The sequence below is a fragment of the Pongo pygmaeus genome, chromosome 10 (genome assembly GCF_028885625.2).
Source record: "Pongo pygmaeus isolate AG05252 chromosome 10, NHGRI_mPonPyg2-v2.0_pri, whole genome shotgun sequence".
Classification (NCBI taxonomy): Eukaryota; Metazoa; Chordata; class Mammalia; order Primates; family Hominidae; genus Pongo; species Pongo pygmaeus.
Genome location: NC_072383.2, coordinates 15,063,840 through 15,086,434, shown reverse-complemented (window position 1 = coordinate 15,086,434; position 22,595 = coordinate 15,063,840). Strand labels below are relative to the sequence as shown.

Below are 22,595 nucleotides of genomic sequence, written 5' to 3'. Positions count from 1 at the left end.
CCTCTACTAACTTTGGGTTTGGTTTGTTCTTGCTTTTCTAATTCCTTGAGGTGCCTTGTTAGATTTGAATTTTTTCTGCTTTTTTGATGCAGGCATTTATTGCTATAAACTACTCTCTTAGCAGTACTTTTGCTGTATCCCATAGGTTGTAGTATGCTGTGTTTAAATTTTCATTTGTTTTAATTTTTTATAATTTCTCCTAATTTCTTTATTGACTCAGTGGTCATTCAGAAGCATGTTGTTTAATTTTTATGTATTTGTGTAGTTTCCAAAGTTCCTCCGGTATTGAGTTCTACTTTTATTCCATTGTGGCCTGAGAAGATATTTGATATAATTCTGGTTCTTTATAAATATGTTGAGACTTGTTTTGTGTCGTAACATATGGTCTATCCTGGAGAATGTTCCAGGTGCTGATCACAGGAATGTTTATTCTTTAGCCATTGAATGAAATGTTCTGTAAATGTTAGGTTTATTTGTTCTAACGTGCAGTTTAAATCCAGTGTTTCTTGGTTAATTTTCTGTCTTTATGATCTGTTTAATGCTGAGAGTGGAGTGTTGAAGTCCCCAACTATTATTAGATTGGAATCTACTTCTTCCTTTAGATCTAATAGTATTTGCTTTAAATGTCTGTATGCTTCAATGTTGGGTGTGTATATGTTTAGAATTGTTATATTCTCTTGCTGAATTGAGTCCTTTATCATTATATAATGACCTATGACCTTTGTCTCTTTTTACAGTTTTTTACTTAAAGTCTGTTTTACCTAATATAAGTATAGCTACTTTTGCTCGCTTTTGGTTTTCATTTGTATGGAATATCTTTCCATCCCTTTACTTTCAGTCTATATATTTCTTTACAGATAAGATGAGTTTCTTGTAGGCAGCCTATAGGTGGGTCATTTTTAAAAAACCATTGAACCAGTCTATATCTTTTAAGCGAAAAATTTTGATCCATTTACATTCAAGGTTATTATTATGTAAGGGCTTATTCCTTTCATTTGATTAATTGATTTCTGGTTGTTTATACATCCTCTGTTCCTTTCTTTCCCTTGTTTATCATTATGGTTTGTGGTTTTCTGCAGTGGTAACCTTTGAGACCCTTCTCTTCCCTCTTTGTGTGATTGCTTTACTAGTGAGTTTCATATTTTCATGTGTTTTCATGGTGGTCGATGACATCCTTTCACTTCCAGGCGTAGGACGCCCTGAAGCATTTCTTGTAGGGGAGGTCTAGTGGTGATGAATTTCTCTAGCTTTCACTTGCCTGGGACAGCCTTTATTTCTTCTTCATTTATGAAAGATAAGTTTGCTGGATATAGTATCCTTAACTGGAATTTGGTTTTTCTTTCAACACTTTGACTACCTCATCCCTTTTCTCCTGGCCTGTAATGTTTCTGCTGAGAAATTCACTGTTAATCTGATGGGGGTTTCCTTACAAGTAACCAGATGCTTTTTTCTTGCTGTTTTTAGAATTTTCTCTTTAACTTTTGACAATTTGACTATAATGTGCCACGGAGAAGATCTTTTTTAATTATATCTATTTGGGGATCTCTGAGTTTCCTGTATCTGAAAGTCTAAATCTCTTGCTATTATTTTGTTAAATGGGTTTTGCATTCCTTTTGTTTTCTCTTCGCCTTTTGGGACACCAAAAATTTTAAGTATTTAGCCACTTTATGGTGTCTATATCATGTAGGCTTTGCTCATTCACTTTTGTTCTTTTTTCTTTATTTTTGTCTTATTGGATTATTTCAAAAGACCTGCCTTCAAGTTCTGAAATTCTTCTGCTTGATCTAGCATATTGTTGAAGCTTTCCAATGTATCTTGTATTTTATTGAATGACTTCTTCAGTTCCAGAGTTTGTTTTATTCTTTTTTATGGTATCTATTTCTTTGGTAAATTTCTCATTCATATCCTGAATTTTTTTTTATTTCTTTGTATTATTTTTCTGTATTCTCCCTTATCTCACTGAGCTCCTTTAATATTATTTTTAATTATTTTTCCAGAATTTTATTAATTTCCTTTTCATTGAAAATTGTTGCTGCAGAACTACTGTATTTCTTTGGAGGTATCATATTTCTTTGCTTTTTCATGCTTTTTGTGTCTTTATGTTGATATCTGTGCATCTGGTGTAACAATTACTTCTTCCAAATTTTAACATTTGCTTTCATAGGGGAGGACTTTTTTCCCAAAGATGTATCTATAGTATTGGTTGGGTGAGGCACTTTGGCTTTGATTCTGGGTGCATGCAGTAGTGTAGTCTCCACATAATTTACTCATCTGTGAGTGGGTCTGTTACTTCCCTAGTGGGTTAGGATGTCATTGTTAGTGGAGGCAGTGGTGACGTTTTGTTGAAGACTGGAATGCCAGGTGGGCTGGTCCTCAGGGCCCCTTGGAGGCACTGGTGCCAGCATAAGCTGTCCTTGGGCCCCAGGACAGCTTATCTGGTACCAGTGTTAGTGGGTCTAGGCAGATCAATTCTTTGGCCTCCAGGTAACTTCCTCAGGTGCCAGCAGTAGCAGCAGTAGCCTAGGCTGGTGGGTGGATTCCCAGGTTCCTGGGCAGCAGGCATGGTGTGAGTAGTGGAAGTAGCCATGATAGGACAAGCTTCTGGTTCCCAAGCAGTCTGCACTGGTGTTGGTAGTGGCTGTGACAGGCTAGGCAGGCCAGTCTGCAGGTCCACAAGTGGTATATGCTGGTGGGTACCAGCTGTGGTGGTAGCAGCAGGTTATGTGGCCCCTAGAAGGTGTACTCAGGTGCCAACAGTGGTGGACTGGGCTACGAGATCTCTAGGGCCCCTGCACAGTATGCTGAAGCACTGGGAGGGTGCAAGTGAACCAGGTGGACCTGTCCTCAGACCTGTCTTCAGTCCCCACCCCGTGGTGTGTACAGGCACTGGCTTCAGTAGGCAGGGGTCATTCTCAATTTTTATAAGCTCAATGAACGAGGTGTCCATGCGGTATACTTACTAGACTTATAAATACCATCTAATGATTTAAAAGGAAATATGCCAACATCTAGAAAGAATAGAGAAATGTACTTTCACTCATTTTATCCTTCCTCTGAAGGAAATGGAGCAAAAGCTCTTTACATTTGCTTTTGTAATAGTCCCTCAAAAAGGCCTTGAAGCTCTGTGAAAAATTTCTAGTTATTTTTCCTTTTAGCATTTTACCTGAGCCTTAATAGTCAAAGAAGATAGTGAGTAAAGTATTTTAAGATATTTATGGTCTTTAAACAAAAACATCTTTTGTTCCTTGTGGGATAAAAATAGAAACATTTTCCTTCCATTTACAAAGACACTGCCAGATGAGTTTTATGGCCAGACTCTGCAGGGCATGAGTGGGCCATTTTTACCTCTCCCCTTCCCTCTTTCAATAGTAATAGTATGTTGAAATACAACTTTCCGAAATACAGCTGCTCCTAGCCTTGCCTTCTCCTCATTCCTTTCTTTCGTCCTGCTTTCTGAATTCCAGGATTCCTCCACACAATCAGCATATCCTTTCTCAAGCCGTTTTTTTCTAATCTGAGTATATCCAAATATTAAAACCTTATTCACTAAAACAGCATCATCTTTAATTCATTTGTGTAGTTGGACAGTTCGGGAATTAGAAATGAGGAATAAAATTTCATGTCAAGTAACTGATTCCAACAGAATACAGAGTTGAAACTAGATCACTCAGCAATGCCCCAGAAACACCCAGTAGAGTCGTCCCTCTGTCCATAGGGAATTGGTCCCAGGAACCCCTGTGGATACCAAAATCCACAGCGGCTCAAGGATCTGATATAAAATTGCATATCATATGCATATAACCTGCATACATTATCCTATGTACTTTAAATTATCTCTAGATTGCTTATAATCCCTAACATGATGTAAATACTATGTAAATATCTGTGGTACTGTATTGTTTAGGGAATAATGACAAGAAAAAAAAGGTCGGGACATGTTCAACACAGACACAACCATCCTGTTTTTTCCAAATATTTTCCATCCCCATTTGGTTGAATCCACGAATGCAGAACCCATGCAGACAGAGGGCTGACAGTATTTCACTCTGTGGCACAGGATCCGCCCAGTTGTTTTGTTGTTTCTGCCTATTCTGCTCTAAGGTAGTCAGCAGATGACTTACCAAGGCAGGAGCATCATCTAGTGGTGAATATTGGCACCACAGGCTATACCGCTGCTCTAGTTCCTTCCCAGGGAATTGTTCAAGCAAAGTACAGGGACAGGCATTGCATCTAGTATCACTTATGATCTTGTTTTTAGCCAGAGTGAAAAACAAACTTTATTTAAAACAAATGGTTTTCACCACACATTTTGATTTAAAAAAAAAAAAAAGCTGCAAACAGGTTGTAGCAGATGAGGTTTCCATGGGCTTCCTCCTGTCTCCCTACCTCTTCCTCCATACCTCCCTTTTCTCCATGTCACTTCTCTGCTGCAGCTGTGCATTATAATCACCTGAAGAGCTTAAAAATCTACGACTGCCCTTTGCCCATACAATATTTGGGACATACTTATACTAATGAATTATTTATTGTTTATCTGAAATCCAAATTTAACTTGATGTCCTTTATTTTTCTTGCTAAATCTGGGAACCCTACTAAGACCATTTCAAAATATATTAAATCAGAATGACTTAGGGTGGGGCCTGGGCATAAGAAATTGTGCAAGTGTTCCCCAGGTGATACTATTGTTTGCTATAAGTTAGAACCATGGACAGTAGTAAGGCTTTTATTCTCATTTGGAGCCATTTGCCTCATATTCACTGAGCCTTTGTTCCTCCACCAAACTGAGGGTTGGGCTGATATTTCTCGTGGCCCAATAACAAGATGCAGATGAACTGAGGAGGAAGAGAGTTTTTATTTCCGTAACCAGTTACAGGGAGAAGGCCTGGAAATTATCACCAGACCAAATGAAAATTACATTTTTTTCAGAGCTTATATACCTTCTAAGCTATATGTCCACATGTAAGTATGCATTCATTTAAAGACATACGTGATTAACTTCTTTTAATCTATAACTAAGGTCTGAGTCCTGAAGACCTTCTCCTGGAGCCTCAGTAAGTTTACGTGATCTAAATGGGTCCAGGTGCTGGAGTGATTACCCTTATCTTGTCTCCTGCTAAATCACAAAGGTTTAGGGAGTTCCTTCACACCCCCAATAAACTTCTTTGTGGAGGCCTGGGGAGTTTCTTCAGACCCCCAATAAAACTTGTTTAATCCTAGATGGGTCCGGTTAAGAAGAATTCCTTCGTTATTTTGTCATGCTTTAAGGCCCAGGAAAGGCCTAGGCAAAACTCTTGGTGGGCTTTTGTTACATTCCAGCCTTTGTATAAGGGCACTGGCTTTTAATATTTAACTTAACCACTCAGTCAGTACTGAAACGGTTGTTATGGAGGCCTGCCACACCTTCACTATTTTTTTCTCTCTCCAACGTAAAACTTGCAAGCTCTTGTAAATTCACTTAGTCTCCCCTATCAACCCGGCCTCATCTAAATTAGTATCACATTTTTCATTAATTTCACCCAAGGGAATAACTGGATAAGATAACGCAGGTGGTAATGCCTGAGACAGAAACCAGAGAGCTGGGGATCTCTTGTCCGCACTAACAGAGTTGAAGATATTTTTAAACTATTCCTTGCCTTAATCACTCCCATCAATGAGAATAAGAATTCTCTCTTGATTTAGTTTACTATCCCCTGAGCTAATTTGCCCATTTTTTTCTTCCAGGTGTACCTACTTGTAAAAAACTGTTGGGAGGAAGATCCAGAAAAGAGACCAGATTTCAAAAAAATTGAGACTACACTTGCCAAGATATTTGGGTATTGCTGAAATGTTTACTTTTATTCACTAATTTCAGGGTTTTTAAAAAATTATAGTTGGCATTCGGTGGCACCTAAGAATGAGAATGTCTGTTCCAGTGAAAAATCCCAGGTGGCAACCAACACCTGCCTCATAACATTAAGATGATATGGAGACTATCAGACCGTTTTCCCAAGGAAATAATCACTTGAAAAGTTAAATACTCAAGGTCAAAAGTTTTCTGATTAAAAAACAAACTTTAGCTGATTATAAATTTGTCTGTTAAAAATAGAGCTTCTGGGTCCTTCTGTGGGTAATTAGGATTTAGAAGTGTAGCGTGAGTCCTGAGAACCTGTAAAGCTCCTAAACAATTATTAACATCAGCATGTTTTTAGGATCTTAAAGTCTTAAAATCTCCAGGTTTGGCCCTAGGTACTTAAGACATGTCATGAATCAGAGCATGATTCAAGTTGGGAGAGAAAAGTACACAATTATCTGGTTGAGATTAATTTCTAGATATCCCATGTTTTCAGTTAATACACTGCAGAATGAGAAAAATAACATTGAATTAAGAGTTAGGAAATCCAATTTCTAGGCTAAGATCTGATAAGAGTTTGCTGTGGGGCATTGGGCAAAACACTTACCCTCACTGGGTATCAATTTTCTTGTTAGAAAAATTGGATTGAACAAGATGATTCTTACGATTTTTTCCAGGTCTTTCTGTAGTTCTCATTAGGTCAAGAGATTCAGATACTTAATGAGACTAAAAGTCTAGAGCTGGAGGAGATGAGGTGGAGTGAAGCTAATGAACGTGTGGTCATTAATTAGTAGAACTAAGCTGTCAGTTGTGAGAATGGAGCAGGAAATAATAATTAATTCTAGCCCTTTTTTTTTTCTCCTTCGCTGTCCTGTCCAGATGAGACTTTATGTGTGACTGATAAAATGTATGCTCATGAAGAAACTGGGTCCTTGATACTCAGCCTTTAATGTGTGTGGTGGTTCTCAAACTTGGCTGCAGCTTGGAATCACCTGAGGAACTTTAAAAATACTGATACTGGGGTTTTACCCTAGAGAGGCTGATGTAATTGGTCTGGGGGTACACGCTGGTGTCAGGATTTTTAATAGCTCCCAGGTGATTAAAATATGCAGTCAAAGGTGAGAAATTGTTTTAATTGAATCAATTCATCCTAGAGTAAGATTACCCAACTTCATCTCTTACCCCTGCTCCCACATCCATTCTACCCAACTAGACTCTGTACTGGCAGTTTCAAGTAAAAATTCCCTGGGGAACTTGTTAAAGGATTCTGTTTCTTCATTCCAAGCCCAGCAATTTTCCGTCACATAGGTCTCGGTTAGGGCACAAAAATGTACTGGATTTTTAACAAACATCTCTCCCCATCCCAGGGGATGATGATGCAGGCCATCTTCTCCTGAGACCAGAAGTGATTATTATTCTTGTAATAGTAAAATGACTGTGATTTATTCAGCACCTTCAATTGTGCCTTAGATGTTATGAACATTATCTCTGATCCTCACAATGCTAGGAGAACTCAATGTGTCTCCTCCCTGACCTCTGCACCAAGGCTTGTCATACCTCCCACTGTCACACAAAGCTGGCATCTCATCTAAGTCTCCTTGATCTGACAAAATAATCCAGAGTTAGGCTTCTGGTGTCAGGACCCTGGCTCTCTGTAATGAGGAGATAATTTAAGACTTAGCTTGGCTTTTCTTAGTCCTTCTCCTACACTTTCATTTATCACTTCTTGACCAGCTTTTAAAAGATTTTCCTTTATTGCAAATTGTTTCTTTTGTATTTTAGAAAATACAAATAAGCAAGCAAGAAAGTAAAACGTCACCTGTTTCCCAATAGGTGACCACCAGTCTTCAAAAAATAAAATTGAGATTACAATTTTTGCTATTTTATAAACTGACTTTTTCACTTAATAATACAGAGGGAGTGTCTTTCTGCTTATTCAACTATACTAATTTGTATTTTATGATACAAATTAGAATGTTAATGTTCCATTGTCCCACCATATTTTAACTACACTTTTGTTATACATTTAGATTATTTTCAAATGTTTGCTCTTGTAAAGAATACTGTGACTTTTTTTGTTGCCAACTCTAAACACATTCATGATTGTTTCCTTAGGATAATTCTCAGAAGTAGATTTATAAGCTGATTGGTATATGCATTCTTAAAGCTTGTGACATATTTTTACCAAATTGCTCTTCAGGAAGGTTTTGTACTATATGTATTTCCTCCTTCTCCTACATTGATTACCATCATTTTAACATTTGTTTTCCCTTTTTTAATCTTATTCTTGTCCTGATGTTAAGTTGGGTTTTTTGTTTGTTTGTTGGTTTGAGACAGAGTCTCACTCTGTCACCCGGGCTGGAGTGCAGTGGCATGATCTCGACTCACTGCAACCTCCACCTCCCAGCTTCAAGCAATTCTCCTACCTCAGCCTCTGGAGTAGTGCCACCATGCCCGGCTAATTTTTGTATTTCTAGTAGAGAAAGGGTTTCACCATGTTGGTCAGGCTGGTCTCAAACTCCTGACCTCAAGTGATCCTCCTGCCTCAGACTCCCAAAGTTCTGGGATTACAGGTGTGAGCCACTGTGCCTGGACGAGGTTGAGTTTTTTTGTTATGTTTGTTGGCTTTTATTTTTATTTGTTTAATTATCTATTCATCATATTTGTCCATTGTTTTATTGGATGTTCATGTTTTCTTAATAATATATAAGAGCTCTTTATCTATTACTACCTACAGACTTTTTCATGACCAAAAAAATGAAAGCTATATGGATACCTTGATCCGACGTCTACAGCTATATTCTCGAAACCTGGAACATCTGGTAGAGGAAAGGACACAACTGTACAAGGCAGAGAGGGACAGGGCTGACAGACTTAACTTTATGTTGCTTCCAAGGTAAGGCAAGTCTCGCTGATGTGGAGGCTGAAATCTTCAGCATATCCTTCTAGCATTGTTTTTCATTGTATCTATATAGGATTTGTTTCCTTTTATATATTCTTCAGTAGATTATTGGTTTTACAATGCATGTACTGCGAGGTGCGGTGGCTCACGCCTGTAATCCTAGCGCTTTGGGAGGCCAAGGCGGGTGGATCATGAGGTCAGGAGATTGAGACCATACTGGCTAACACAGTGAAACCCCGCCTCTACTAAATATAATAATAAAAAAAATTAGCCGGGCATGGTGGCGGGCATCTGTAGTCCCAGCTACTCGGGAGGCTGAGGCAGGAGAATGGAGTGAACCCGGGAGACGGAGCTTGCAGTAAGCCGAGACCGCACCACTGCACTCCAGCCTGGGCGACAGAGCAAGACTCCGTCTCAAAAAAAAAAAAAAAAAAAAAAAAAAAGCATGTAATTTGCTAAGCCTTGTTCCAGTTTGTTCTCCACTAAGTAATGTTCTGAAGGTCACCCAGTGAATGGCAGAGCTGGGATTCTACCCAAGAAGTCTGAGCTGGAGCCCCTGATTTCCTTTAGTAACTCTGACCTCAAAATCTCAAACCTCTGAAAGTCAAATCACCTGCAAGAAAACTAGAAGGCGGATCACAGCTTGGGGGAAAGGAGTTGGAACACACTTGGGAAGTGGTGCCTTGTAACCTTGTGATAGAAGGGCAGAACCCATGAGCCCTCAGAGTGCCTGGGCACAGTAGGGAACACTTCATATTCACTTCAAGGATGATAATTTCTATCAGAGTTCCATAAATGTTAGGTACATAATGCATAACTCCTTGCCTGGTCTTTAATGCTGAGTTGTGACAAAAACAATATCCTGTTTATCTGGCTGCCTTCCCAGGGTTTCATTGGCGGTGGTTTTAACCAGTAATGTCACTCAAGTGGTTTGAATCAGCTGGCTCACCATTTCAGCTTTTTTCTTAGCCTTAGTTCAATATGCCACTTGGACTACTAGTTGGTAGATGTTTTTATTGGATTTCCAAATATTATATCACACAAGTCTCTTGAAGAGCTACAATACACCATGGCTTCAGCACAACTCACTTTGGTTATTTATGTAAAAATTATATGTGCAAGATAAAACTAAAACATGCATGAGCAATAACTAGAAGAATCAAAAAGAAATATGTGTAGCAAAGGGCAAATAAACTTAAGATTGCATGTAGGAACCAGATATCACTTAGACATTTATTTGAACAGTACCCCTTGGGGTAAATACATTAAAATAGAAGTTTCTTCTTTTTTATTTCATTTAATTTAATTAATTTATTTATTTACTTTTGAGATGGAGTTTCACTCTTGTTGCCCAGGCTGGAGTGCAATGGCATGACCTCAGCTCACTGCAACCTCTGCCTCCTGGGTTCAAGCAATTCTCCTGCCTCAGCCTCCCAAGTAGCTGGGATTACAGGCGCCTGCCACCACACCCAGCTAATTTTTGCATTTTTAGTAGAGAGGGGGTTTCACCATGTTGGCCAGACTGGTCTCAAACTCCTGACCTCAGGTGATTCACCCACCTCGGCCTCCCAAAGTGCTGGGATTACAGGCGTGAGCCACCATGCCTGGCCAGAAGTTTTTTCTTCTGGGAAGACTTTCTAAGAGATCTACTCTGTATACTAATTTTATCTATGTCAGCAACAACCTGTTATCAAAGCTCATGATGTTAACTCCCAGCCCTTCCTTCATTTATTTACAACATGAGTTTCTCTCTCTGGATAACACACTATTTTCCAAGTGTAATAGTCCATTCTCACCCTACTATAAAGAACTACCCGAGACTGGGTAATTTATGAGGAAAGGAGGTTTAAATAACTCACAGTTCCACAGGGCGTACAAGAAGCATGGCTGGGGAGGCCTCAGGGAATGTACAACCATGGTGGAAGAGTGAAGGGGAAGCAAGCACCTTCTTCACATGGCAGGAAGAGAGAGAGAGAGAGAGCAAAGGGGGAGGTGCCACACACGTTCAAACAACTAGATCTCATGAGAACTCACTAACACAAGAACAGCAATGGGGAAATCTGCACGCATGATCCCATCACCTCCCACCAGGTCCCTCCCTTAACATTGGGGATTACAATTCAACATGAGATTTGGGTGGGGACATGGAGCCAAACCGTATCACCAAACTCATATGACTTTTCAGATATAAGCAGTACAATGAATTGCAAATATGGCAGAATATCCAATTTTGTCATTGCATCCATGTAGCCTCCAAGATACTATGCACTTTATACAGGGCATGTCAAGAACAACCACTCCAGATGTGTCCCTAGGAATCCAAGCCACACCAAGGAATGTTTTTCAAAGGTTCCAAGTTTTGTCATTGCACCAATTAAAAAGGTTTCTCCGGATGCTCTGGAGGTTCTCCAAATGAGTGTTAGAAATCTCTGTGGTTGATTGGTTGTTTTCTTTCCGGGAGAGCCGACCTCCTTTGTTGCAGTCAGCATACCTCCAAATCTTCCCCATCTTCCTGAATATCCAAGGCCTGGGTTGTGCAGGGAGTGTAATGCAAAAAAAGACTGATGGGTGGGACTGAAGGCTTCCTGAATTCTAGCCCTGGTTCTGTCCCTAATCGGCTGTGGGAACTTATGGAAGTCATATTTTTTTAGACCTCAACTTTCTCATGTGTAAAAATAAAGATTTCTTTTCAGTGACTTCTGTGGACCTCCCAGCTTCCAGTTTCTGATTCTAGTGGTTCCACACTGAGGGCCACTACAAAGTGATGCCAAGGACAGACAGGGACCATCCCACTTCATGTCAGCCCCCACTCCCTTTTCTCAATGAAGAGGTAACTTGGCACACCAAGTACAGACTCCCTTCTTCTGGTTCTCTTCCTTCAATCTTGAATCTGATATACTGCACCTCATTCAGCAAAGACATTCTAAAAGTTGCTTTAATTTGACTTCTACAGTTTTAGCATGATTTAATTTATTTACATGATTGATTCTGCTTTATAAAGGACCCAAATCTGGTTCAAAATATATCAAATGAACTCTGGTTCAGAATATATCAAAATTTATATTTAAATGCATCATTATTTCATAGTAATATTAAGCAATGCCATGTTACATATGCCAGGAAAGTAAAACTATCAACTTTGTTGAGAAATTCAGATCTGATACCTGTGGTGATTTAAGTAATACCACACTCTCCTCAGCTTCTGCATATAGAGCCACATCTGTAAGAAGTTGATTATCAATAGAGAAGCAAAAAGTGGACAAGTATGTATATGTATGAGAGTTTTGAGGATATTAAAGTTATCTATTTATGTGTATTAGGGTTAATAATCAAAGACTAAGTTAATGTTCAACCTGCTTATATTCATCTGTGTTCACAACATGTATTATATGTGTATTTGTGTAATATGTTCATGTATATGATATACACAACCTCTCTTTGTTTCCAATTCACTCAATTCACTGAAGTCTCAAATTCTAGAATTCCTGGTAAACAATCACTACTCTCTGAAAGATTTATGTGAAACAAGAAGAAATTTGCTGAAGTTGAAGGCTTTTTTTTTCCCTTCATTCATCTAGGCTAGTGGTAAAGTCTCTGAAGGAGAAAGGCTTTGTGGAGCCGGAACTGTATGAGGAAGTTACAATCTACTTCAGTGACATTGTAGGTTTCACTACTATCTGCAAATACAGCACCCCCATGGAAGTGGTGGACATGCTTAATGACATCTATAAGAGTTTTGACCACATTGTTGATCATCATGATGTCTACAAGGTAACCACATCACCTAACAGGCTGAAACCATTAATTGTACAACCCAAGGTCATCAGAGCCTGAATTGGTTGTTTCTGTTACTACTCTTGTCCTCTCTAGTTTCACATTTAGTGAATTGGTGGTTGAATCTGAGCTAAAAGTGAAGAGAAGTAGAAGGATTAGAGGAGTGAGAAGTCAAAATTACCATTCAACTTTAAGAAGCAGCAAAAAAGGTACAACAGGAAGTTCAGCAGGAATGAATTTGAAGTATTAAATTTAGACACAATGGCATACTCTTAAATCACCTCCAAAAAATGGGCAGTGTTTAGGCTGACTGCAAATGAAGCAGAGAAGACACTGGGGTTATAATAAATAGAAAATCATACTACAAGAATGTATAAAATTACATATTACAAAATACAATATTCTGTCAAATAGTATGTTGACATTTGCTAAAGGATTAATTTTCAGGAAACTAAGGGTGTTCCTCAAATTACATAAAACCATTCAGATTATTTATTTGAACATTTCTAGAACTGTCACCACATCTGGACAATTTATACAATTATGAAGTACTTTTAAATGGCTAAATTCCTTTATAGCTATTTTATCACCCATTAACTGGACTATAAAAACCCTGAAGAAATCAGCGCAGAACTGATCGAACTGGCCCCAGAAAAAGTGTAAAGGGCTATGCTCATACTGTGTTCCCAAATCACTTTTTGTGTTTGACATGTGATTAACTGCTTCTGTTTAATTTCTGTGCTTTTCAAAGGGGCAGAGGCACTCATGAGAAACTGTTTCCACAGGTGGAAACCATTGGTGATGCCTACATGGTGGCTAGTGGTTTGCCTAAGAGAAATGGCAATCGGCATGCAATAGACATTGCCAAGATGGCCTTGGAAATCCTCAGCTTCATGGGGACCTTTGAGCTGGAGCATCTTCCTGGCCTCCCAATATGGATTCGCATTGGAGTTCACTCTGGTATGCAGTTGAGCATCTTAGCAAATTGGGAACCATATGTACTGCTGTGCATCAACTAAATCAGAAAGGATAAAAGGTCTTCAAGTGTGATCGACTTCGCATAATGTTTACTCTTAATTCTTTTTGCCAAATGTGAGGTCCCACTATGCATCCTGAGATATTTAGACCCAGTCCCTAGAGAGCTCTAAGAACAAGACCTTTGAGGGCACCACTGACTGCTGACACGATAAACACCAAACATGTACAAAAACAAGAAGCTTTGGACTCCTATTTAAATCACCATACCTAGGATTTCATTTATTTCCTCCCCATTCCCTTTCTCCCCACCCCCAACTTTAATATATTTTACCACTAAAATATTATAGTATCTTAAGTGGATTAGATTATCTACAAGGGGAAATAAAGAACAGATGGTGAAATTTCTATACTATTTATATCCCCTCCCTTCCCTGCCACTGCAGTTATACAGAAAGTACATGAGTCACTTTCAAAGACCATGAAAGTTACATAGCCTTGTTAAAAGAAAAGCTTTATGCATATTAAATTTAACACAGTTTGATTGAGCAAAGAACAATTTTCAAATCAGATGGCCCTTAAAACTAGAAGAGGTTCAGAGAGCTTCAATGGGCAAGGTGGGCAGGCAATGTTTATAGACAGAAAACAGAAGTGAGGGACAGAAACAACTTGATTGGTCACAGCTCTGTGTTCCCCTGATTTGGTCAAGGTCCGATCAGTTGACAGCCTGTGACTGGCTGAAGCTCAGCTACTGAGATTGGCTGAGACTCAGCTATCTGTAACATAAGTATACCCTAGTTAGGCTTTTAGTTTGTTTATGTACCAACCTAGGTTGCAGTTTGTTTTGTAGGGACCCCTAAGAGGCAGCCTCAGGCCAAACTTAGTTTAATTCAACAGCCTTGAACATCAAGATTTGAGATGAGTCACAGGTGTTATAGAAAAACATAGTAAGAGAGGAACTCAGAAGTCATCTAGATGAATCTTTAGCAAGGCATTGCTTAAAACTCAGCTTTGCAGTTTTTGAGTTAATCTTTGACTTCTAAAACTGTTAACTCCTTGCATTCAGTCATTCTATGCAAATACGTGACTGAATAACCCTTATTTCCTACCTAATATGCCACAGCGCATAGTCTAATCTGGGCTTTTATTCTGCTTGTTAGAACCTCCTTGTGCCACAGGCTTCCCTATCCAGCTGCATTCGCCTGGTCCATGAAATGCTTAAGGAAGGTTATGCCTTTGTCTTGTCTTCTGTCTTCCATTGTCATGGCACCAATCCCAGAAATGCCACCTTAAAACAAAAATAAAACAAACATGAGCCATTGAAGCTTCAAGTCTACAGTGCCCTCCAGCAGTGTGAAATTCAGGGTTGTGTGGTTTGGCACAGTAAGCAAGCAGTGGGGCTCATCTTCATCCTTCCTGAGAGCCTTCTATTTAAAATCACCTTTGTGGTCTGGATCTCTGGATGCCTTCCTATTTGCTACAAATGTTGTTTTCTTTGCGAGAGCAAAATACTTTATGATTGCATGCATTGAATAATGATGCTTCATTGGATTCATCCATTTAAAGCAAAAGTCCCAGCTCACATTTCACATCCTCAGCCACTTCTCCATGACAGGAAGTATTCAGGATTGTGACCATACAGAGAGGCTTACCTGTCTTCACTCTACTCTGCAATTTCTATCGCCTTCACGTCCTGCTTTGTGTCCTTCATTTCAGGTCCCTGTGCTGCTGGAGTTGTGGGAATCAAGATGCCTCGTTATTGTCTATTTGGAGATACGGTCAACACAGCCTCTAGGATGGAATCCACTGGCCTCCGTAAGAAGGGAGATTGTTTTTCTCAGAGGACAAAGATTCTGTCTTCCAGCAGAGGGCAACTGTGAGATAAAATGCACAATAAGGAGATACAAAGTGCCAATGAGATGTAGAATAATTCTTCACATTAGCTGAACACAAACCCGTGTCAATCCACCTTTTGCTACATTTGCTTTTGTTGTTGTTTACTGATAATTATTTTATTCTTCCACTTTTGCTCAGTTTTAGACTATTTCTATATTTTTGGCTCATATACAATGAATCTGGGGATATTCTACTTAGAATAGTCATGGCATTTACCATAGAGTCATGAAAGTTAAAAAAAAAATCAGTAGGCAAGGTAAGAACTATACACTCTGGTTCACATTCCTGTTTCCCTCTTATTTGGTTTTGCTTTTTTGTTGTTGTTTTAGAGACAGGCTCTCGTTCTGTCACCCAGGCTGAAGTGCAGTGACACGATCATAGCTCCCTGTAAACTTGAACTCCTGGGCTCAAGTGATCCTCCCACCTCATCCTCCCAAGTAGCTGGGACTACAGGAACATACCAGCACATCCAGCTAATTTTTAAATTTTTAATAGAGACTGGGTCTCACTATGTTGCCCAGGCTGGTCTCAAACTCCCGACCTCAAGCAGTCCTTCCACCTTGGCCTCCCAAAGCATATTCGGTTTTCCTGGAAATTGACTTTTATTTGTTTGAGATGGGGTCTCACTCTGTCGCCTAGGCTTTGGTACAGTGGCACAATCACACCTCACTGCATCCTTGAACTCCTCAGCTCTAGTGATCCTCCCACCTCAGCCTCCTGAGTAGCTGGGACTACAGGCACGCCACCATGCACAGCTAATTTTTTAAATTTTTTCTGTAGAGGTGTGGTCTCTCCATGTTGTCTAGGCTGGTCACAGACTCCTGGGCTCAAGCAAGTCTCCTGCCTTGGTCCCCCAAAGCCCCAGAGTGTTGGAATTACAGGCAAGAGCCATCATACCCGACCAAGAATTGATTTTAGTAAAGAAAAATCTAAACATTTGTTATATACAAAGGAATATATTGCATTTGCTTGGCAAGGTAGACGCACAATGTGCTGCATGAAGTAGATGCTCAATAAATGTTGATGACAGTGGTAGTAGCAGAAATATAAAGAAGAGAGAAAATAAGCATTGGTAGACATGGCTGGGTCTTACAAAACCACAGGAGGCAGGATGGTATTTTGGTAGTGTACTGACAATGTGATACTAGTTTGTCCTGGCAAATCATGCTGGCAAGGAAAAGGATAAGGTTAGGGTCAGACAGACTTGGGTTACAATTGAAATTATGTTAATCATTCTCAGTATAAGTTGAGGAGAAAGCTACCTGATCCTTCTAGCTCTCAGAAAGATAAAGATATAAATTGAAAATGGAATACCAACCTTGCCAAGAGGGTTTCTGAAATAATTTGGGATGATGTCATGTTAAGCGTTTGGCAATCATGGTACATGGTAGGTATACAATTTGAGATTGTCATTATTCTTACTGTTGTAATTGTTTGTGGTATTGCTATTAGGCCCCTATTTTGGGAAAGGTGATACACATCAATGGACTTGTGAATAGGTGTGCCCTCACCACTTCTTTTGTCAAAGGATAACAATGTTCCAGAAGAAGAAATTTGAGAAAATCAAGACCCCTCAACTCTCCTGAATCTTCACCTTGCCCACAAGGCTTTAACTATTTATTGGAACTTTTCCACAGGGACCCAAAACCAAACTCCAACACCCAAGCTTGACACTACAAGCCAAATCTAAAACTAGGTCCCGCAGGCTACTATTCTGAGCTGGAATGAGAATCTATGGAGCAAAACCTAGGGATCCCCATCACATCACTCAGCACCCTGAAAACTGATGTCAGGCCTTCTTTCTTCCCACGTGAGATTATATTTCTTGTGTGAGGTCATTCTTGCATTGCTATAAAGAAAAATCTGAGACTGGGTTATTTATAAGAAAAGAGGTTTAATTGGCTCATGGTTCTGCAGGCTGTACAGGAAGAATAGTGCCTGCATCTGCTTCTGGGGAGGCCTCAGGAAGCTTTCACTCATGGCAGAAGACAAAGCAGGAGCAGGCACTTCATATGGCAAAAGCAGGAGTAAGAAAGAGAGTGGCAGGGGCAGGTGCCACACATTTTTAAATGACCAGATCTTGTGACAACTCAGTATCGCAAAGACAGCACCAAGCCATGAGGGATCCACCCCTGTGACCCAGACACCTGGTGGGGGGCCAGGGCTCCAGCACTGGGGATTAAAATTCAACATGAGATTTGGGTGGGGACAAATATCCAAACTATACCATTTCTTATCTCTCTGATGTTATTTTTAAGTGTTCTTTCATTAAAATAGCCACAATTGTTTCTTCTTGATTTAGGATTCTTGTCTCAGGTGTTGTTGATATCCTGAATCAACGGGAAACAAATAGGCCATGAAATAGCTGAGATTTTTATTTATCTATTTTGCATTTCCAGCTTTGAGAATTCACGTGAGTGGCTCCACCATAGCCATCCTGAAGAGAACTGAGTGCCAGTTCCTCTATGAAGTGAGAGGAGAAACATACTTAAAGGTAAGGAGTCCACAAAGACAATGCATAGGAAAAGCTCTCAGACACGCTTGGGCCACCTCCTTTGAGACTCGGCCAGGAAAGTTGAGCATGCTAATCCTTTTCTGTACTCATCACGATGAGCACCCTCCATCCTCTGCAAGAGAAACGACCACCAAAAAATGTGAACTCAGAACTTCCCTTTACTCCAAAGAGCCCTTTTGACGTTTTGAACTCTGCCAGCGTTTACTCTGCCATATCCAGGTTTTGTCTCCAGTTCCTCCTCCAAACACAATAGCTACATACAGTCTGGTCCAGGACTTATTTAATTTAAATCAAAACCCTTGTCCCCCCACTTACTTCCCTACTCTTACTACACAACGCTGCTATGATCTGAGGTCACCTCTCTTGCCAGTTGCTTTACTATTCGGAAGCTCTAGAATCACAAGGAGTGAATGACAAGGTGTGGCCCCATTCTCCTCCTCCTCCTCATCTGGAAGCTTGTTAAAATGCAGATGTGTGGACACTCTACCAGGCCTACTATGCAAGATTCTCTGTAGGTGTAGATCAGAAATCTATATTTTTAACAAGATAATGTGTTTATGACCACACTAATATTTGAGAATCGCTATTCCAGATTCTTCATGCAGTTCCTCACATTTAAAACAGCTGCCCTCCAAAGCCATCAGTTGTCTCCAAATGCTTCTCAGGCTGCTTTTCCAAAGTTATTAGAATCTTTTCACAACTGGCAAAGCCAACTATTAACTGTAAGTTACCTGTCTCCAGTAGCTATAATGCTTCTGGCCTTTACGTTTTGGTTGCACCTTGGAAAAGTCTCCTTTTACATAAAAGTGTCCTAACATCACACTTGCTTTTTGAATCCTCCATAAATACATTTTTTACAAAGAACACTTACCCCAAAATAGAACCAGTTTATGGATTACTATGGTCCAAACACAGTCAGTGAACCACTATTTTTTTTAAATGAGTTTAACAATATATATCAATTATATATATATCAATCACTCATTTTTAAATTATTGATATATATTATAGATATATATTATTAAACTCATTTTTTAAAAATAGTGGTTCACTGGCTGTGTTTGGGCCATATGTATTTTGTATCTCTTTTTCAAAGACAGAGTTTCCAGTATTCCAGTAAATTTCCATACATTCCGTAGCCTCCAGATGGGCCCCAGAAATGCCACTTAATGAGTTCTTAATTGTGATGTACATGTGTTTGTAATAAGATAGGGAAACTGTAGCAAAAGTTTTGTAGCAAAACTTTATTGCAGAAAGGGCTAGAAGGAAATATGGACAATGACAACCAGTTGGATTTGTTGACGTAGCAGAATTGTAGATGAATTTTCTTCCTTTTTAAGTTAGAGTTCTTGTGATGTTGCTAGAGTTCTTGTGATGTTGCTAGAGTGATATTTTAAAATGTCTTTTGGGGAAAAAAAGAAAACTCTACTTTGAGAAAAGGATGTCTGCTGAATGAGAAACTTATTTTTAAAAAGGCACTTGGAAATAAAAATCTGTCTAGAGATAATGCAAATCATAACAGGAATGTGTGATGTGCTTAAATATTGGCACTGATGAGAAATGCGGAAGTGAAACATGTCACAGAAACAGATCATTATGGGAACAGTGGTCTAAAACTGAACTGACTCCTTCACCTCCGTGGTACACAACTCTTTTGTCTTACCAGGGAAGAGGAAATGAGACTACCTACTGGCTGACCGGGATGAAGGACCAGAAATTCAACCTGCCAACCCCTCCTACTGTGTAAGCTTCTGGGTGTGGCAGGGACAGGGAGGAAATTAGAGATCTTGGCTTTGTTAGTTATAGCCAATTTAAGTTGGCAAGTGCCTTACAAGTGGCATATATTGCATAAGAAGTAAGGGACTATACATGAGGTTTAGAAACCTCCCTTCCCAGACTGCAAGAAGGGGATTATCCTGAAAGCCTGCATTTTCCTGAGACCTCAATGAAACAGAAAAGTATTTAGCCTTGGCTTCCCTGTCTGGAACATAGACTTGCTTCCATGAATCAGATGTGTGGGCTCAGTATAAAACTACCTTTTTTTTTTCACTCTGGATCCTTTATCCCAAGAGGGAGCTTCCACCTGGAAAAGAGGAGGAATGAACAGACTATTTAGAACTTGAGGAGATTTTGTTATTTCATTTACTTCATTTTGTTTACTGGCTCTGTATTCATGATATTTTTAACTGTCAAAATTATGCTTTAAATGCCTTATCTCCATTAAAGTATACTTAACTTATAGTTTATGCAGAAAATATACTATAAATTAGACAAGAATGAGTTAAAAGTTTCCTGAGTCTGGGTATGAGCTTCTACCTATTCTGTCCACTTTCCTAGACTGTACCAGTCATCATCTTGTTCCTGCTGAAAAACTGACTATATTGCTCTGCAATAAAGCATGGCAAAGCTAGCATTGTGTTCCAGGCTTGCTCGGGAGAACAGAAGACACTTTAGAGTTCACCTCATGCATGTTTTGTTCTCACAAGAGTGGAGCATACTGGGGGCAAAGAGGCTCTCTGCATTCTACTCCTGTTTTCATCTTTCTGTTGAGTCACCTGATGAAAACAGGACCTGCCCCAACCCCAAGACTGTGGTTCTGGGTCTTAACATGAAGTCTGTGTTCTCCCTGAGATGAGGAAGACAAAGTTTCAGGGTTAACTGACAGGTTTCACTTCTCCTAAAGGTGACTCAGCTGTCATCCAGTTGCCTGTCAACACATGTTACTGCAGCCATATGGCCATTTCCTTGGCTTTTGCTATGGTTGAGAAACTCTGTCTTGCAGAGGCCTAAATGGCAGACCCAGAGAGATGGCAAGCTTCTAGAAAAGCTAAAACAACCCAAATCTTCCCTGGGGCATGAGAAACCTGGCTCCTTACTTGCAGTGTTCCAGGTCCCTTCTAAACTCGTGGTCCCCTCCACCATTCTAAGCCTTCCCCAAACAAGACTCACACTGTTAAGTATGTGTGGGACCAGTGAGTTTTCAGGGTTGTGTGGCAGGGGCCTAGCATCCTCCCAGCTTCCTTTCCCCTTCCTGCAGTGGCATATGTAAACCTAGATCCTCCCAACCAAGCCTCCAAATTCCAGCAGCATATTATTTCACTTTGAAATTGAAGTCTAATTTCCTACCAGAGATAACAGTTTTTTAAGCTCATCAAAGGCAGGGATCATTTTGTATTCTTTGGATTTCCTGTGTCTAGCACAGAATAGGCATTCAAAGAGTAACTGAGTAACTGAACTGATTATTCTGGAGCTAAGGAATATTCTGTATGAATTGCTGAGAAGTTCTATTTTCTCTTCCCACCCTGTTTCCAGGGAGAATCAACAGCGTTTGCAAGCAGAATTTTCAGACATGATTGCCAACTCTTTACAGAAAAGACAGGCAGCAGGGATAAGAAGCCAAAAGCCCAGACGGGTAGCCAGCTATAAAAAAGGCACTCTGGAATACTTGCAGCTGAATACCACAGACAAGGAGAGCACCTATTTTTAAGCCTAAATGAGGTGTAAGGACTTACACAGATTAAAATACAGCTGCACTGAGGCAGCGACCTCAAGTGTCCTGAAAGCCTGCATTTTCCTGAGACCTCAATGAAGCAGAAATGTACTTAGGCTTGGCTGCCCTGTCTGGAACATGGACTTTCTTGCATGAATCAGAAGTGTGTTCTCAGTGAAATAACTACCTTCCACTCTGGAACCTTATTCCAGCAGTTGTTCCAGGGAGCTTCCACCTGGAAAAGAAAAGAAATGAATAGACTATCTAGAACTTGAGAAGATTTTATTCTTATTTCATTTATTTTTTGTTTGTTTGTTTCTATTGTTTTTGTTTACTGGCTCTTTTTCCTTCTGTATTCATAAGATTTTTTAAATTGTCATAATTATATTTTAAATACCCATCTTCATTAAAGTATATTTAACTCATAATTTTTGCAGAAAATATGCTATATATTAGGCAAGAATAAAAGCTAAAGGTTTCCCAAGACTGTGTATGCATTTCTACCTATTTTGCCCATTTTCCTGGAATACATCAGTCACATCATCTTGTGCTTACCGAAAAACTGACTACATTCACTCACACTGAAGTACGGCAAAACTAGCATTGTTGCTCAAGGGTGAGAACCTTGAAGGTTAGTATCACTTGCTACACATGAGGGAATTTTTGACCTTATACAGAGGTGTTGCTTCAGCTTGTCCAATTAACAATGTGGATGGCAGTGATCTAAGTATGGGACCCAGGCAAAAGTCAAGTTCCTGTACTGCACTTTTCTAACTGTAAAGTAATCCATGTCTCCAGGCTCCTGATCTTTCATCAGTAAATTATGATTCATAATACCCAATTCATTTTAGACTGTGCCACCCCCTCCCCCAAGCTGGCATAACACCACTGACAGATAATTTCCTTAGACCCACAGTTTACGAGGTAAAAAGAGGGAATTGGAGATGGAAGTTCGATCTCCCCACCAGTCTGAGAATCTTCACAAGAAGCTCACTATGGTCCTATCTCATGAACCATTGCAAGTACCAGGAGGGCTGAAACACCAGGGGTGAACTGGGGATGAAAAGCGGAGGTGCCGATTGTTGAAACTGACATGCAGATCTTGCAGCTGCTCTGTGCTCCAATCAGCAGAGATGCCACACTGAGAAAACTGGATGATGCAACAGTCCTACTCTAGGCAAAACCCACAGGAAAGCCTGAATCCCTGGTTAGA

General features: G+C 39.8%; 1 protein-coding gene across 1 annotated transcript in view; it reads left to right on the top strand.

Moving 5' to 3' along the window:
* Positions 1-21,866, top strand: part of GUCY2C (guanylate cyclase 2C) — an 82,921-nt gene extending 61,055 nt beyond the window's left edge. The window contains exons 20-27 of the mRNA XM_054444573.1: positions 5,722-5,813; positions 8,568-8,726; positions 12,311-12,503; positions 13,292-13,466; positions 15,198-15,296; positions 17,777-17,871; positions 19,559-19,635; positions 21,205-21,866. Coding sequence (XP_054300548.1) covers positions 5,722-5,813; positions 8,568-8,726; positions 12,311-12,503; positions 13,292-13,466; positions 15,198-15,296; positions 17,777-17,871; positions 19,559-19,635; positions 21,205-21,379 — 1,065 coding nt within the window. The 3' untranslated portion in view covers positions 21,380-21,866. The remainder of the gene's footprint in view (positions 1-5,721; positions 5,814-8,567; positions 8,727-12,310; positions 12,504-13,291; positions 13,467-15,197; positions 15,297-17,776; positions 17,872-19,558; positions 19,636-21,204) is intronic.
* The last annotated feature ends 729 nt before the right edge of the window (positions 21,867-22,595 follow it).